Source organism: Dryas octopetala, chromosome 2 (genome assembly GCF_963921425.1).
Source record: "Dryas octopetala chromosome 2, drDryOcto1.1, whole genome shotgun sequence".
Lineage (NCBI taxonomy): Eukaryota > Viridiplantae > Streptophyta > Magnoliopsida > Rosales > Rosaceae > Dryas > Dryas octopetala.
In genome coordinates this window covers 5,974,366-5,991,439 of record NC_141367.1, presented here as the reverse complement: position 1 = coordinate 5,991,439, position 17,074 = coordinate 5,974,366, and the positions used below count along the sequence as shown (strand labels likewise).

General features: G+C 35.8%; 1 protein-coding gene and 1 pseudogene across 1 annotated transcript; one reads left to right on the top strand and one right to left on the bottom strand.

Annotated features, from left to right (window-relative positions):
* The first annotated feature begins 8,092 nt into the window (after positions 1-8,092).
* LOC147292722 (uncharacterized) lies at positions 8,093-9,433 on the top strand. The gene is made up of 3 exons (XM_086230906.1): positions 8,093-8,756; positions 9,066-9,142; positions 9,323-9,433. The coding sequence occupies exons 1-3, from the start codon at positions 8,093-8,095 to the stop codon at positions 9,431-9,433; spliced, it is 852 nt and encodes a 283-aa protein (XP_086087032.1).
* A 1,831-nt stretch (positions 9,434-11,264) lies between these two features.
* On the bottom strand, positions 11,265-12,332 carry LOC147292721 (L10-interacting MYB domain-containing protein-like; annotated as a pseudogene).
* Positions 12,333-17,074: the final 4,742 nt, after the last annotated feature.

The following is a 17,074-nucleotide window of genomic DNA, read 5'->3' as shown; positions in this document are numbered from 1 at the left end:
CTCCTATATATTTTCGACAATCTGAACCGTCTATATTTTAGATCTCTATTCATAAATTATCCTTGCAAAAAATTAGCCAAATTGACTTTTTTTGGCTGATTTTTTGCAAGGATGATCTATGAATAGAGATCTAAAATATAGACCGTTCGGATTGTTAAAAATATATAAGAGTGGGCCCCACGAGATATCCTATAAATAATTTTATTTGTAGGATCCTACAATGAAGCTTCCCTGTATATATATATACACACACTTGTAAGCATATTATTTGATGATGATTCCTCGCAGTACACATACTCCACAAATAGGGATGATGAAGACAATGAACATTTTGAGCCTCATAGGAATTCTCTGCGGTACTACGTTACTAATGTAATTTACCATGTAATGTATAAAGTGTAAAATATTGTAGTATAAATAAAATTAAGGTGTGTCCAATCAAATTTCAGAAATTAGTAAGCAAATTTTAAGTAACAGTGTCTGACAGCATGCATTATATTCATCCCATATTAAATCCACTATGTGCATAATTAAGTTTCTTCAAATTTTGTTTTCAAAGTAGTAGAATTTGATTAAATAAATCGAAAATTCTATCATAACTGCAGGCATTGGATGCCTTTAAGCTTTTGACCATTAGATCAGTAAATGTTGATCTAACGGTTAAGAAAAAAACATATGGCCCAGCAGGTAGTAGGGCTATAAATTGGCTTGATACAGCTCGAGTTCGGCTCAAGCTTGATTCGTTTAAGCTCGGCTCGAAAAAAAACAAGCCAAGCCAAAGCTCGCTTGTTTTAGAAACAAGCCAGGCTTGAGCTTTTAGTATATTCGGCTCGGAAAGCTCGCGAGCAGCTCGTATTTTCTAATTTATATGTTCCATACCTCATTTTCCATAGCTTATATGAGGACTTGCTATTTTTATTTCCTACTTTGTGTTTTTGTATTGTTTGGTTATAAGACTTTTACTACCTTACGTCTCTTTTTTAATGAGAATTTTTGCAAATGTTATAAGTTATCAATATTTAGATGAAATTATTTTGTACAGTTGTATTTCATGGAAACCATATTCATCTATATGGTGTTTTAAAGAAGTCTTTGGTGCCTATCTAATTTAATTAAAAATATATATTAACTTTAAGTTAAATTAATATATTATAATGCTTTCAAGAAGAAAATGTTCGATAGAAATTAATATTTTTTTAAAATAGTAGCTAATAAAATATCTTCGATAAAATTATGTGAATAAACTTGATACAGGTTGAGTTCATATTAGGTTTGATTTTATTTGAGCTCGTTCGAGCTCGGCTCGTATAAGAAACAAGCCAAGCCAAGTCAAGCTCAAGCTCGAAAAATTTAAAACAAGCCAAGCTTGAGCACGGTGGTATTCGGCTTGGTTCGGCTCATTTACACCCTAGCAAGTAGCAAGTTGATGAGATGAGAGAGAAAGTGAGATGGAGGGAATATACAGGGTTAGCATGTAGCATTTCACGAAAAACTCATATATCAAGACTTCCACAGGGGTAGAGCTAAGCTCAGTGTACAACCCAATCCGAGATCCATCCACACTTCTAGAGGGACGGAGCTCACTTCACAAACGAATTAATCTAGAAGGACAGAGCTCACTTCATAAATGAGAATCAAAGCAAAGGGAGGGGACATAGCTCACTTCACAAAGAATCAATGTAATGGGACAGAGCTCAACCATGAATTGCACATCCATCACACGAATTGCTCACTCCTTCCTCTGTTGTGCTTGTTAATTTAAGGTATTTTGCACTATGGGTTTGGTATACTCTTAACGTTTTCCCATTTAATTTGAGGATTGGGCTTAAAATTATTATTGGGATATGGGTTCATGTAGATAGTTTTGTCAATGGTAACTTTGGTCAAGCTTGGGCTTCGTTACTACTTTCTTGATCGAAGTTACAATTTTCTTGATCGAACGATCAAGAAAGTGGTAACGTTTTTTGCCCCACTGATTTGGTTACCAGTTTCTTGAGGATTGGTTCAACAAAATAGTAACTTGGATAAAAAAAATGGTAACTTACTATTTTTTGACAAAAAGTTACCATTTCTTGAGAAAAAAAATCAAGAAAATGGTAATTTTGGTTAAGCTTGGGCTTGGTTACCACTTTATTGATCAAAGTTACCATTTTTTTGATCGAACGATCAAGAAAGTGGTAACGTTTTTTGCTCCACTGATTTGGTTATTAGTTTCTTGAGGATTGGTTCAAGAAAATGGTAATTTGAATCAAGAAAATGGTAACTTACCATTTCTTGAGAAAAAGTTATCATTTCTTGAGAAAAAAAAATCAAGAAAATGGTAACTTTGGTCAAGATTGAGTTTGGTTACCACATTCTTGAACCAAGTTACCATTTTCTTGATCGATTCCTCAAGAAAGTGGTAACATTTTTTGGCCCAGTGATGAAGTTACCATTTTCTTGATGTTTGGTTCAAGAAAATGTTAACTTGGATCAAGAAAATAGTAACTTATCATTTTTTTGAGGAAAAAAATCAAGAAAATGGTAGCTTTGATCAAGCTTTGGCTTGGTTACCACTTTCTTGATTGAAGTTACCATTTTCTTGATCGAACGATCAAGAAAGTGGTAACGTTTTTTGCCCCACTGATTTGGTTACCATTTTCTTGATGTTGGGCTTAAGAAAATGGTAACTTTGATTAAGAAAATGGTAACTTATCATTTATTGAGAAAAAGTTACCATTTCTTGAGGAAAAAAATAAAAAAAATGGTAATTTTGGCCATGATTAGGCTTGATTACCATATTTTTGAACAAAGTTATCATTTTCTTGATCGAACGATCAAAAAAGTGATAACTTGGTTTAAGGCAAGAATTTGGTTACCATTTTCTTGATGTTTGGTTCAAGAAAATGATAACTTCGATCAAGAATGTGATAAGTTATCAAATCGTGATCAAGAGTTACCACTTTCTTGAGGGATGCATAAAAAAAATGGTAAAGCTTGTTTACCAGTTCAGCAGGTTATTTATTTACTTTTAAATGTGTAGGCATTGTATGCCTCCAGTCATGATAGAAGCTCCCTAAATAAACATCTCTTAAAGTTTCATTCGAAATTTACATCGAAATTTCCGTTGATACCGAAATAAAACTCCTTGATAATCATATAAGTTTATTTGCTAATAAAATATTAATATATGTATGAATATATAATCATATATAACTATATAAAAGTAAATAGGGTAAATTACAATTATATATCTCAACTATACACCACTTTTCAACTTGGTACCTCAAGTTCAAAAAGTTGCATTAAGGTACCCAACTACTAAACCGTGTCTGTTAGGTGCCTCCGTTAGGCTGACTGTGACGCCCCAAACCTCAGGGCTGAAAGATTCGGGTGCGTTACAATGCTACACTGACCATTCAGTCATAGATGGAACTACTAAGTTCGGTAACTCGCATCTAGAATCAAACAATCAACGTAAGGCTGAGTTTAAAAACAAAATACCGAGTTAGATCAGAATGCAAACTACGCAGCAGAATAAATGAATCAAATACTTTGATTAAAAACCAACCCCTAAAATTATATAAATAAATAGTAACCTTGTACAAATGTTTTGAATATTAATGAGCTTGAAGTAAATATAAAACTCTTTACAAATAAAAGAGAAAAACCACTTCTGAATTACCAATTGTCACATTTCCTTCACGCTGCTTCCTTAGTCTTACTTAACCTGCAAAACTAACCGCTGCACCGTTGAATGGTGCACCGGGTAAAAAACAAACCCGGTAAGTTTTCGCAAGCTCGTATTGGTGAAACGACTCATATCCACAACCAAAAACAGATTGTGACTATAAGTTACACACAAACAGGCATCTCCAAGTGTTTCTGTACTCAACGAAGTACCAAAACTTATTACCAACTCAGCTAGAGTACGAACTAAGCCGATAACAAGCATCTCCAACAATCACGCTTACTAAAGCGTTCATGTGCTTAACAAAGCACTAACTACCAAATCAACACAATTGCCGATCCAAATTGGTCAATCACCAACATCAACAATCTCACGACCGATCAACGTAAAAATGAACTGGTAGAGAGAGTGACCAACTCTGATTGTAAACCTGGTCATTTGCTACACATACCTCATGCACATTTGTACGATCTGGCAACAACCACGTACAATGGCCCACAGTAATGTTTGAGCTACATGCCACATCATATAATCACACTGGTATCTCAACATACCCAATTCATTTGTTACTCTCATGTCGTGTCAAACCACAATATCTTGACCAACCGGTACATTAATCTCAAATTCGGTCAACACGGTCATCACAAATGTCCTCAAATCTCAATTAGGCAACTTAACCCAATGGATCACAACTGGCTACTCACAAGCCTAATCAATAACTATTAACCTTAATAGCTTGTATCACAAAATGGATACTAAAAACAACCTAGCACAATCCCGTTAGGTTCTCATGCTTACAATTATCCTATTAAACCAACAAACTTAAAATCATCCTCGAATCACAAACAGGATTCCAATCTTAGAATTAAACAAAATTCTAGCACACAAGCAATTAACTGAAAATAACACAGTTAAATAACACAAAATAAATACACAGTTCTACCCACTAAATAAATACACTATTCACCCACAAAATAAATACACTGTACATCCACCTGGATTCCGTGCATTCTAAAACACCACGCGTACTTCACCACCTCTGCAGGCAAAGAGAAAACCAAAGACCAAAATAAAAAAAAAAATTCTCAACAGAGGAGAGAGAACAGAGAGAAAGTGAGAGAGAGCTGCGGAATGAGAGAATGAAAGGTGGGGGGCTATTTATAGAAAACCATGTCGAGCCTTCATCGGACTGCTGAGCGCTCGGTAAGGCATGCTGATCGCTCGGTGGCTTCACTAAGTCCTCAGTGGTGCTTTCCACAAAGTTCCAATGAGTTCTCCTTTCTTCGCGTGACTTCCTCCCTTGCTATCAGATGCTGCCACTTGTCACCATCCTGGCCAATTGATCAAAATAGATCAACGACCGAAATTCCTTTAACTTACAAAATTAATCAAAAACACTATGAGACTCAGAAAAATACTACGTACTCGTAAAAACGAATACATAGTTCCTATTGGTTCACAACCAACTTTTGATCTCCAAACCTTTGAAAATAAAAAACCAAAATTTTCCAGGGCCTCACACTGACCGTCAAGAAGGCTGTTATCTGATGACGTAGCACCCACCACTAAAAGACTTAATTTCAATTTAGTACCTCAACTTTACCATGTTTTTCAAGTTCATACCTTAAGCTCAAAAATTTGTAAATACATAAAAGTTTTATAGTTTTTATCTCAACTTCACCCTAACTTTTGATCCATAAATCTTCACTAAAATCAATAATCTTATAGTCATTTTGAAGTTATGAATCTCCTCTTTACAACCATATAGATATAATTCAAAAAGAAGTTATAAAACGCGAGATAAGTGGTCACAAATTAAGCTACTCGAAATTGCCAATTTGTTTGAAAAATTTAGCAGTTTCGGGTAACCTATTTTGTGACCAATTATCTCAGGTTTCATAACTCTTTTTTGCATGATTTTTATATGGTTGTAAAGAGGAGATTTATAACTTCAAAATGAGTATAAGATTGATGATTTTAGTGGAGATTTGGTGGGTCAAAAGTTGGGGTGAAGTTGAGATAAAAACTGAAAAACATTTATTTATTTGCAAGTTTTTGAACTTGAGGTATGAACTTGAAAAATATGGTAAAGTTGAGGTACTAAATTGAAATTAAGCCTTTTAGTGGTGGGTCCGCGTGTACCACGTCATCAGCTAACGACCTTCTTAGTTAGGGTACCTTAATGTAACTTTTTAAACTTGAGGTATTAAGTTGAAAAATGGTGTATATTTAAGGTATATAATTGTGATTTTAACTTGGTACCTCAAGTTAAAAAAGTTGCATTAAGGTACCCTAACTACGAAATTGTGTCAGTTAGGTACCTCCGTTAGTCTAGTCATCAAGAAGGCCGTTATCTAATGATGTGACACACTACTAAAAGGTTTCATTTTAATTTAATACCTCAACTTTACCATGTTTTTCAAGTTTATATCTCAAGTTAAAAAACTTGCAAATAAATAAATATTTTTTCAGTTTTTATCTCAACTTTACCTCAACTTTTGACCCATCAAATCTTTACCAAAATCAACAATCCTATACTCATTTTGAAGCTATGAATCTTCTCTTTATAACCATATAGACATAATTCAAAAAGGAGCTATGAAACACGAGATAAGTAGTCACAAATTAGACTACCCGAAATTGCTAATTTGTTTGAAAAATTTGGCAATTTCGAGTAGCGTACTTTGTGACTAATTATCTTGGGTTTCATAACTCCTTTTTGCATGATTTTTATATGGTTGTAAAGAGGAGATTCATAACTTCAAAATGAGTATAAAATTGATAATTTTGGTGAAGATTTGATAAATCAAAATCTGAGGTGAAGTTGAAATAAAAACTGAAAAACATTTATTTATTTGCAAGTTTTTGAATTTGAGGTATGAACTTGAAAAACATAGTAAAGTTGAGGTACTAAATTGAAATGAAGCCTTTTAATGGTGTGTCACGTCATCAGATAACGGCCTTTTTGACGGCTAGACTAACAGAAGTACCTAACTGACACGGTTTCGTAGTTGGGATATCTTAATGTAACTTTTTGAACTTGAGGTACCAAGTTGAAAAGTAGTGTATAGTTAAGATATATAATTGTAATTAACGCTATATATATATATATATATATATAAGCCATTAGTTTGGCTTAAGCAAGGAACTAACACTCGGGGATATATAATCTATATATGCTTTTATGTGAATGCATGGTCTAGCCATTGATTTGGCTTAGGAGAAATTAACGCCCACAAAGTCATCCTTGTTGCAACGTGAGCTTAGTCTCTTTCTTTTATTTTTTTTTGTACATGGCCATCTCTTATTGGCCATTCCTAAATGTAGCTCCAACTAAAACATGTCAGATCCTCCACTGCTCTTCACACCAACACCGTAGCATAGACATGTATTTATATATATCAATATACCAATCCAAATCACTTAGCCTTTCAAATTCAGCTACTGCCACCTATTGCCTTTTGCACATGACTCCACACTTCCAATCACTCCCCATCATCACATGTATATGTGTATACAAGCTGGCATTCAAAACAAAACTCACCTAGAGCACTCAAAGAAACCCAAACAACACATTTCTTCCTTTTTTCAGAAACTCGACCCCACCCACTTTTGTTTTTTTTTTTTCTCTTACCCAATGGTGTACAAAAGTCTTGCTTCATGAATTTTATTCCCTTTTCAACTTGGGATCATGCCGATCCACTACCGGGTAGCAAACAAGGTTCAATATGCAAATATTGTGGCCTTGTAATGAAGGGTGCTGGAGTGACACGACTGAAATACCACCTTAGTGGTTTGGATCCTGGAAACAATGTGCAACGATACAATAGTGTCTCACCAAAAGTAAAACAATTCATCATTGCAGGGATACAACACAAACAACACCAAAAGAGCAAAAAAATACAATGGATGGAAGAGCTCAGGGAAGAGCTTCGAGGACAAGGTCAGATTGAGCTGAGTAATGATGATGAGGATGATGATCATAATGATGATATGGGGCCTCAAGAGCGAAGATAATTTCGAGCTGTACTTCGAGCCTCTAGAGCAGTAGAATGGCAGAGGGAACACTTACATAAAGTCTCAATTAGGGGACAAGGTTCTGGGTCTAGTAGTGGTGCACAGATGCAAAGATGATCAAGCATGAGAGAATCACTACCAACACCTCTAGTAGCACCAAGCTTGTACAAGGCAGCTCAAGCACGCTAAAAGAGTGTTAAAAATCTCTTTTTTGGAGGGTCAATCAAAAATGGTATGCAACGCTTGATCAGCAAGTTCTTCATATATGAAAATGTTCCTCCTTCAAAAGCAACATCTCATCATTTCAAAAATTTGGTGATAGGATGTCAACAGGCAGGAGTAGGAGTGGAACCTCCAACACCCTATCAGATATGCACCGGATTTTTGGACCAGGAGTTTCAAGAAATGCAAGAACATGTTAACAATTTGAAGACCAATTGGGCAACTTATGGTTGCACAATCATGTGCGATGGTTGGACAGGTCCAACCAAATTGTCTATCATAAACTTCATGGCCTACTCAAAAGGGAGGTCGGTATTCCTTAAGTCCATTGATTCTTCAGATTGCATAAAAAATCATAAATATATTTATGGGCTATTGAAGGATGTAATCACGAAGGTTGGAGAAGAGAATGTTGTTCAAGTTGTGAAAGACAATGGTTCCGCATTTGTCAAAGCAGGTAAGAAGTTAATGAACAAATACAATGTGTACTGGACGTCGTGTGCAGCACATTGCATTGATCTAATGTTTGAAGAGATGGGAAAAAAAGAACAGGTTGCTAATATGATTAAAAAAGTCAGAATGATCACGAATTATATTTACAATCATAACTGGTTGTTGGCAAAGATGCGAGAGATCATGAAGGGAGATATTGTTCGTCCTGGTGCCACCCGATTTGCTACAAACTATATTGCATTGGATAGTTTGTACGGTAAGATGATGGGACTGGAGCAATTGTTCACCAGTGATGATTGGGGTCGTAGCAATTTTCGGCGTTCAAATGCATGCATGATAGTTGAAAATATAGTTCTTGATCACTCTTTTTGGCAACAGGTGCATAAGGTGTATGGTTTGTTTGAACCTCTCTACGTAGTTTTACATATTGTCGACATAGAAGTATATCCTACAATAGGATCAATTTATGAGTTGATGCGTGTCCTGAAGGAAGAGCTAGAAAAAAAAACAAGGTGCACGGTGAGTGATAAAAATCATCAACAGTTGATGGTTTAAAACGTTACAACACAATTTGCATGTAACAGGTAACCCAATAATTTATTTGTTATTTTGGTTCCGCATTTTTTTTAATTGATTTAGTTTTCAATGAATGTACTAAATTACTAATTATGTATTTCTATATTTACTTGATGCATGATTGCAGCCTATTATTTGAATCCTCGCTATCAATATAAATCTGGCGTTGGAGATGATGGTGAACTTATTTGGGTTGTGCACAACGTATTCTCCAAACTGGATCCCTATTCACTAGAAGTTGGCCAATTTGGAAATTAGGTAAAAATAATTTGCCATAAGGCTCATAAGAATCCTTACGAGAAATATTAATACTTTATAGAATTTGATTGTCTTAAATTATATATTTGATTGATATTGTATAATTTGTATTGTATTTGTATCTAGTTAACATATTTTAAAGATGCGCGGAAAATGTTCGAAGAGCGAGCTGCAAAGGCCGCTAGATCACGAATGTCTCCTAGTAACTATACATCATACTTGTATAAGTTAGATTAACTTAATTATTTATTTTTATAGTTATACTTACACAAACAAATTTTTCATTTCAAGTGAATGGTGGATCATATATGGGAGTGATGCGCCTACTGTGAGAAAGTTAGCCATCAAAGTTTTATCATAAACGGCGTATTCATCAGCTTGTGAAAGAAACTGGAGCACTTTCGCACTCATACACACCAAACAACAAAACAAGCTTTCATATAGTATGTTAGAAAAGATGGTGTATTGCTACTATAACATGAGGCTTGCACTTCGAGACAAGAAAACAGAGGAGGATCACGTCGATAAATATGATCCGCTAGATATATATGATGTTGCTATAAGGGATGATGATGTGGAGGGAAACCAGCTTTATCAGTGGATCAGACCCCTCTATTTAGATGATGATGCAGGCAATCCAGATCCTAATATTGCAGCTCAAGCACGCCAGGAATGTATCAATGTGGACAAAGTTCTAAATGAGGAGGTGAGCCCTACTGAAAGTTTTGATGAACTTATGCAACCAAGGTCGACACATCGTAACGAGCCAATTCTCACTAATCCTTCTCGATTAGACAACTCCAACACAAGATCGGGCACTCATACCAACAGTGGACGTAGAGGTAGTGGTGGTGGTGGTGGTGGTGGAAATGAAGATTGCACTGGACATTCTCAAGAGTATATGAGCCCATTTTCTATCAAAGCAAACTACACACATGCAACACAAGATGAGGATCATCGGAGTAGGCGTGCCGGACCAAGAATTGGTGCCATAGGAAAAGGCTATAGTCGCAGACAAAGAGGTCATGAGAGTCTAGCACAAGAAGAAGATGATTCATTATCCATCATTTTTGGCTCTATGGGGGTAGGAAGTGATAATTACAATTATGGGCAAAACCCTCTAATATTCTACCCACCACATTTGCTTTACTCGGTTAAGTTTGATAGTAACTCATTGGCAACAAGAGGCAAACTCTTCAAATGAGTATGCTTATGGGCAAATTCAACCACAACAGGTTCTTGATTTATATGGTTGGCATGTTGGCAATTACATGCAAAATTATGCTGGAGAAGTATCTTGGGGTGATTATTTTTCGCATTACACCTACTCTGGACATGATGATACTGAAGACAGCGAAAATTTTGAACCTCTTAGAAACTCTATGTGGTATTGATTACTTTTGTAATTCATGTGGCAATATTGTAGTATAAATAAAATTAAGGTGTTATTAAAGTAATTATTAATTAGTGAAGCATTTTTTTAACAATATTTGCCTCCAGCGCTTATTATATTCATTACATATCACATGAAACCTACTATATAATTTGGTTTCTTCAATGTTTTTTATCAATGTAGTAGATAATATGTTAAATAAACATATGGTAAAGTTTCATTCAAAATTTCCATATTTTGATAGCAATTTCCGTTGTTTTCGTCGAATTTTTGTCGAAATTTAAAAATCTTCGAAATTTCCATTGAAATTTCCTCGAAACCCGAAATTTTATTCCTTGATGAAAATAAACATATTATGTGCCATTTCTTCAAGTTCTGATGAATTATCTGAATCACTATCTTCCTTATCAGTAAGCATCGATCTCTAGTACCTTCAAAATATTCAAAGTCAAATTAAATTTTTAAGAAAATCAAATTCACCATAAGTCACAAACATCTAAGGAATACCATAAATTATCATAATATCAAATAAAATAATAACAAAAAAAGTCAAAAATATCCAACATAATTCATAATATCCAGCATAATAGCAAACATATCCAATGATATTCGACAAACTAATAGATATAAGTTATGCAAAAAACACAAATCAGAACCAAAGTCTTGATAATAATTCTAGAGACTAGCTAGCCAAGCTCTCCTTCTTGCATCAGACGTGGTAAGAAAAAGCCTCCTCCATTCAATCACTGTAATCTTATCCATCATCTTGATAAATGTACTATGCTCAATGTTTCCCATTGACTCCACAATTTGTATGCATTCTTCGATCAAATATAACTCCTTGTTTTCTCCAACTCTTTTTTCCTTTGTACGGTGTAATTTTTCATTCATCACGTCACTACAAACTTTCAAATAAGCTTCCATTTTGTCCCTTTTTTTTGGACGACGCTCTGAAGATGAAGTAGTAGTAAGTTTTCTTTTTTCCTTTATCTTGTTGAGAATTGTTAACATCGATCAGCATTCTCCTCAATATTAATGTAAACTCCAATCTTGAGAAAATTGTCCTCTAATTCACGTTCATCGTCTGAGTTATGAGGGAGTTGGCTAAATGAATAATGCAATTGACCTGTTGCAGTAGTGGTGTTGAAAATCTCCCCCAAAATTTGGTAGTGTTCTAAACCTTTTTTTACGATAGGGCTTCACTCCTGGAGCTATCTACAAACCATGTAAAATGTCAACATCATTGAGAAAATAAAGAGAAGAACAAAAGAGAAGAAATGCACATCATTAATTAGGCTATTTATACTAAAGCTATATAATAATACATATAGTAAACTAATGAATTACAATCGATCAATAGGCAAATCACTAAGCAACAAAAAAAAAATTTATGTGAAGTCACAATTGTACCTTAATATAGCTAGCCCAAACTTCATCTGATGCAGTCACGGTGTTTGCAATAGGATCCCAGCCAAATCATGTATGCTCAATGAGATAAGAAAATTCACAATGTTTTTTTTCCATAATCTATTGAATTTAGATTTGAGTAGTGGAATAGTATATCTTTTTGTAGTTTCTGCAAACAGCTCATCATTTATTTCCATCCAAATTTTCTTTGTAAAAGTTAATGTTTGCATATCTCCTTTCTTCACATGTTCATGAAATAGACAGATAAATATTCCCTCATTTTTGGTTGACCATTCAGCTTAATTTGTCGTCAATACCCACTTCATTTGAGTCCATCTCCTTTTTAATGATAATGAGAAAAAGATAATTAAACTAGCTAGACCTATTGACTTAAAGAAAATTATTTTTATATTCAAATCAAGCAATATAGAGCATTAAGAGAGTGCACCATATACCATGTACAAAGAAGATTTCTATACCTAATATAAATCAAACATCAGAGACAAATATATCTAAGGATATTTTTGAAAGCACATGTTCTGTATGCATAATGCTAAATGATAAATACATGCTCAAAGTCTAAAACTATCGTCACTTTGATGCTAATGAAAGAAAAAGGTTTAATCACATATCAATGCTAGTATAATAATATTCCATGATATTAAAAAAATAAAAACCATAATTACATGATAAAGTTAATAGACAACTAATAAATATAAAAATGGCAAGAGAAAGATGGAGGTGTATTGAAACTTGAGCCTAATACTGCACCTAGTCCTTTACCTTTTGGATATTCTACCACATGTTCACCTCACATTTCTTCAACTGTCCAAATTTCTTTTTAGAGCAAATTACACGTAGGTACCTCAAGTTTATCCTATATTTCAACTTAGTATCTTAAGTTCAAAAAGTTGCAAGTCAATACCTTAACTTTCATTTCGTTACAACTACATTCCTCCGTTGGATTTTTCATCTGAGAGACCGTTAACTGCCTACGTGGCACACTGACGTAGCTTTAAAAAATGCCACATAGACAAAAAAAAAATAATAAATTTTTAAAAATAAAATAAATAATTATAAAAAACAAAAAAATAAAAAACCCTAATAATTAAATTATAAAAAACAAAAAAACCATTTATTCTCTCCTCTCCTTCTCTCAGACGCCCCCCACCCCCGATTCTCTCTTCTCTGCCTCTCTCAGCCCCCCATTCTCTCTTCTCTTCCTCTCTTAGCCGCCCCCTCCCCCTCGATTCTCTCTTCTCTCCCTCTCTCAGCCGCCCCCTCATTCTCTCATCTCTCTTCCCGATCTCTTTCTTCGGTGAGACTACCCCATCTTCTTCCTCTCTCTTCCCGCTTCCTCCCTCTACCTGCACTTGTCTGAAAAATCGCCCGAAAGTAGACCCAAGGGTCGACGGTGTTAAAGTTTATTATTATTTACTTATTAATTATTGAATAAGTTGGTGTATGTTGTCCTATTCTTATGGGACTTAGTTGTTTGGTTGTTTCCTAGTCTGTAGGGATATCTCAGTAGTGGTGAAAGTCTGTTAGTCATGAAACGTGTTGTTCCAAGTTATGTGCTAAGTCAGTTTTGTTTATTCTATTTTAAGTTGTTTTCAACTCAGTCAATCACAATCAAGTTAAAATCAGTTTCAGTCTACTGTCTTTGAGTTTACATTTGGTATCAGAACCACAGAGAGAAAAAAAAAACAGAGGTCGTGTAGAAAGTCTTCACTGAGCAGCAGCTCTCTTCTACTCACTCTTGTATTGCAGCAGCAATTCTCATGGCATCAAAAACTTTTGTGCAACCTGCAATTCCTCGCTTTGATGGTCACTATGATCATTGGAGCATGTTAATGGAGAATTTCCTGAGATCCAAGGAGTATTGGACTTTGGTTGAAACTGGCATTCATGAACCAGAAAATGGAGCAGTGTTGACAGAAGTTCAACAAAAAAGTTTGGAAGAACAACGGCTGAAAGATTTAAAGGTGAAGAATTATCTTTTTCAAGCAATAGATCGTGCAATTCTAGAGACAATTCTTCAAAAAGACACTTCGAAGCAAATTTGGGACTCCATGAAAAAGAAGTACCAAGGCTTAACAAAGGTGAAACGTTCTGCATTGCAGACACTCCGAAGAGATTTTGAGACTTTTCAAATGAAGTAGGGAGAGTCTGTCAATGATTATTTCTCCAGAACAATGGCAATTGCAAACAAGATGCAGATCCATGGCGACAAGATGGAAGATGTTACCATTGTTGAAAAGATTTTGCGGTCTATGACTCCAAAGCTTGATTATATTGTTTGCTCGATTGAAGAATCAAATGATGTTGATGAACTCTCAATTGATGAACTCCAAAGTTCCTTACTGGTACATGAACGGAAGATCACTCGCAGTACCATTGAGGAGCAAGCTCTGAAGGTCTCTACCAACTATGAATCCCCAACATCCAGAGGCTCAGCTCGGGGTCTAGGTCGAGGCCAAGGAAGGGGTAGAGGCAGAGGAAATAATGATGGCAACAGAGAAGGCAGACACAACAAGTCAGAAGATCACTCCACTCCTAATTCCCAAAGTAGAGGCAGAGGACATGATCAAGATTCAAGGTTCGATAAGTCAAACATTGAGTGCTACAGATGCCACAGGTATGGCCACTATCGTTCTGAGTGTCGAACAAATTTGAACAAAGATAAAGGTGAAAAGGCAAATTTTATAGAAAAAGAAGATGAAGCTACTCTTTGATGGTTTGCCAAACTATTGAAAACACTCACCATGATGTGTGGTATATAGACACAGGTTGCAGTAACCACATGTGTGGTAATAAGTCAGCATTTTCTGATTTGGATGAGTCTTTTCGCACCACTGTAAGGTTTGGAGATAATTCTGCAATTTCTGTCATGGGTAAGGGCAATATTAAAATTCGGGCCAAAGATAACACTTCTCAAACTATATCTAGTGTTTTCTTTGTTCCGGATTTGAAAAGCAATTTGTTGAGTGTGGGGCAGCTTCAGGAAAAAGGCTATGTGATCAATATTCAAGCAGGAACATGTCAAATCCATTATCCAAAGAAGGGGCTTATTGCACAAGTTAGCATGTCAGCAAACAGGATGTTTCCGTTGCATATCCAGAGTGTGACTGAGTCATGTTTCTCAGCTCAAGTGAAGGATACAGCATGGCTATGGCATCTCCGCTATGGACATTTGAATTTTAATGGATTGAAAACCCTTCATCAGCGAGGTATGGTGAAAGGACTTCCACCAATTGATTGTCCATCTCAAATTTGTGAAGAATTCGTTGTTGGCAAGTAGCATAGAGACACTTTTCAAAAGGGGAAAGCATGGAGAGCTCGCAAATCTCTTGAGTTAGTCCATTCAGATATTTGTGGACCCATCAACCCAACTTCCAATGGGAACAAGAAGTACTTTATCACGTTTATTGATGATTACAGTCGAAAAACGTGGGTTTACTTCTTGCAGGAAAAATCAGAAGCTTTTGCAGCCTTTAAAAGCTTCAAAGCTCTTGCTGAAAAGGATGTTGGAAGAGTAATTAAAACTATTCGCACTGATCGTGGTGGAGAGTTTAACTCACAAGAATTTGCAAATTTTTGTGAGATGCATGGAATTAGGCGACAACTTACAGCAGCCTACACACCACAACATAATGGAGTGGCCGAGAGGAAGAACAGGACAATTCTGAACATGGTTCGAAGCATGCTGGCAAGCCGAAGCATTCCAAAGAGTTTTTGGTCCGAGGCAGTCAATTGGAGCATTCATATACTCAATCGTTGTCTCACACTTGCTGTCAAAGATATGACAACTAAAGAAGCATGGAATAGACATAAACCAGCAGTGGATCACTTCAGAATTTTTGGTTGTGTAGCATATGCACATATTCCAGATGAGAAGAGGAAGAAGCTGGATGACAAAGGGATCAAGTGCATTTTTCTTGGGGTCAGTGAACATTCAAAGGCGTACAAATTGTTCAACCCAATCAATAAAAAGATTGTGATCAGCCGAGATGTGGTGTTTGATGAGGAATCCTCGTGGTCATGGGCTATTGAAAGCTCAAAGGAGTACATTCCTGCAGATTTTGATGAAGGAGAAGAAATAAATTCTGAGGAGTCATCAATTACAATTTCTAGTAGCACACCAAATCCACAAGCAAGTACATCTGGAGTTATTTCAAGGATGATTCAAGGCCCCCACGCACGAGAAAAAGACCAGCATGGATGATGGACTATGAGGTAGATGGTATTGATCACTCTGATGAATATCCACTTACCTATCTTGCTCTATTTTCAGATTCTGATCCTATAGCTTTCCAAGAAGCTCTCAAAGAGGAGAAATGGAAACAAGCAATGAATGAGGAAATCAGATCAATTGCGAAAAATAATACCTGGGAGTTGACAGACCTTCCACAAGGGCAGAAGTCGATTGGCGTCAAATGGGTTTACAAAACAAAGCTGAATAAGGATGGAGAAGTTGACAAATACAAAGCACGCCTTGTGGCTAAAGGCTATAAGCAAGAAGTGGGTATTGACTAAAAAGAAGTGTTCGCTCCAGTTGTAAGACTCGATACAATTCGATTGGTCCTCTCCATTGCAGCTCAAAATTCTTGGTCCATTTTTCAATTGGATGTGAAGTCTGCATTTTTGCATGGCGAATTGCAAGAAGAAGTATATGTTGACCAGCCACCAGGTTTTGTGCAACAGGGGAAGGAGAAACAGGTATACAAGTTGAAAAAGGCTCTTTACGGGCTTAAACAAGCACCTAGAGCTTGGATAGTCGTATAGAAGCTTATTTCATCAAAGAAGGTTTTAAAAAGTGTCCATATGAGCATACACTCTTTATTAAAGTTGGTGATGGTGGAAATATGTTAATCGTGTGCTTATATGTAGATGATTTAATCTACACTGGAAACGATAAGGCTATGTTTGATGCTTTTAAAAATTCCATGATGACTAAATTTGATATGTCAGATCTTGGACTGATGAACTACTTCCTTGGCATTGAAGTAGAACAATCTGCTGCAGGCATTTTTGTTTCACAAAAGAAGTACGTTCAGGAGGTGTTGGACATGTTTGGA

Bases quoted from the DNA above. Each gene is read 5' to 3' on its own strand.
- LOC147292722 (XM_086230906.1), top strand. From the start codon at position 8,093: ATGCAAGAACATGTTAACAATTTGAAGACCAATTGGGCAACTTATGGT. The intron at 8,757-9,065 runs GTTTGTTTGAAC...GCATGATTGCAG, and splicing joins ACAGGTGCATAAGGTGTATG to CCTATTATTTGAATCCTCGC. The intron at 9,143-9,322 runs GTATTCTCCAAA...ATTTGTATCTAG, and splicing joins TTATTTGGGTTGTGCACAAC to TTAACATATTTTAAAGATGC.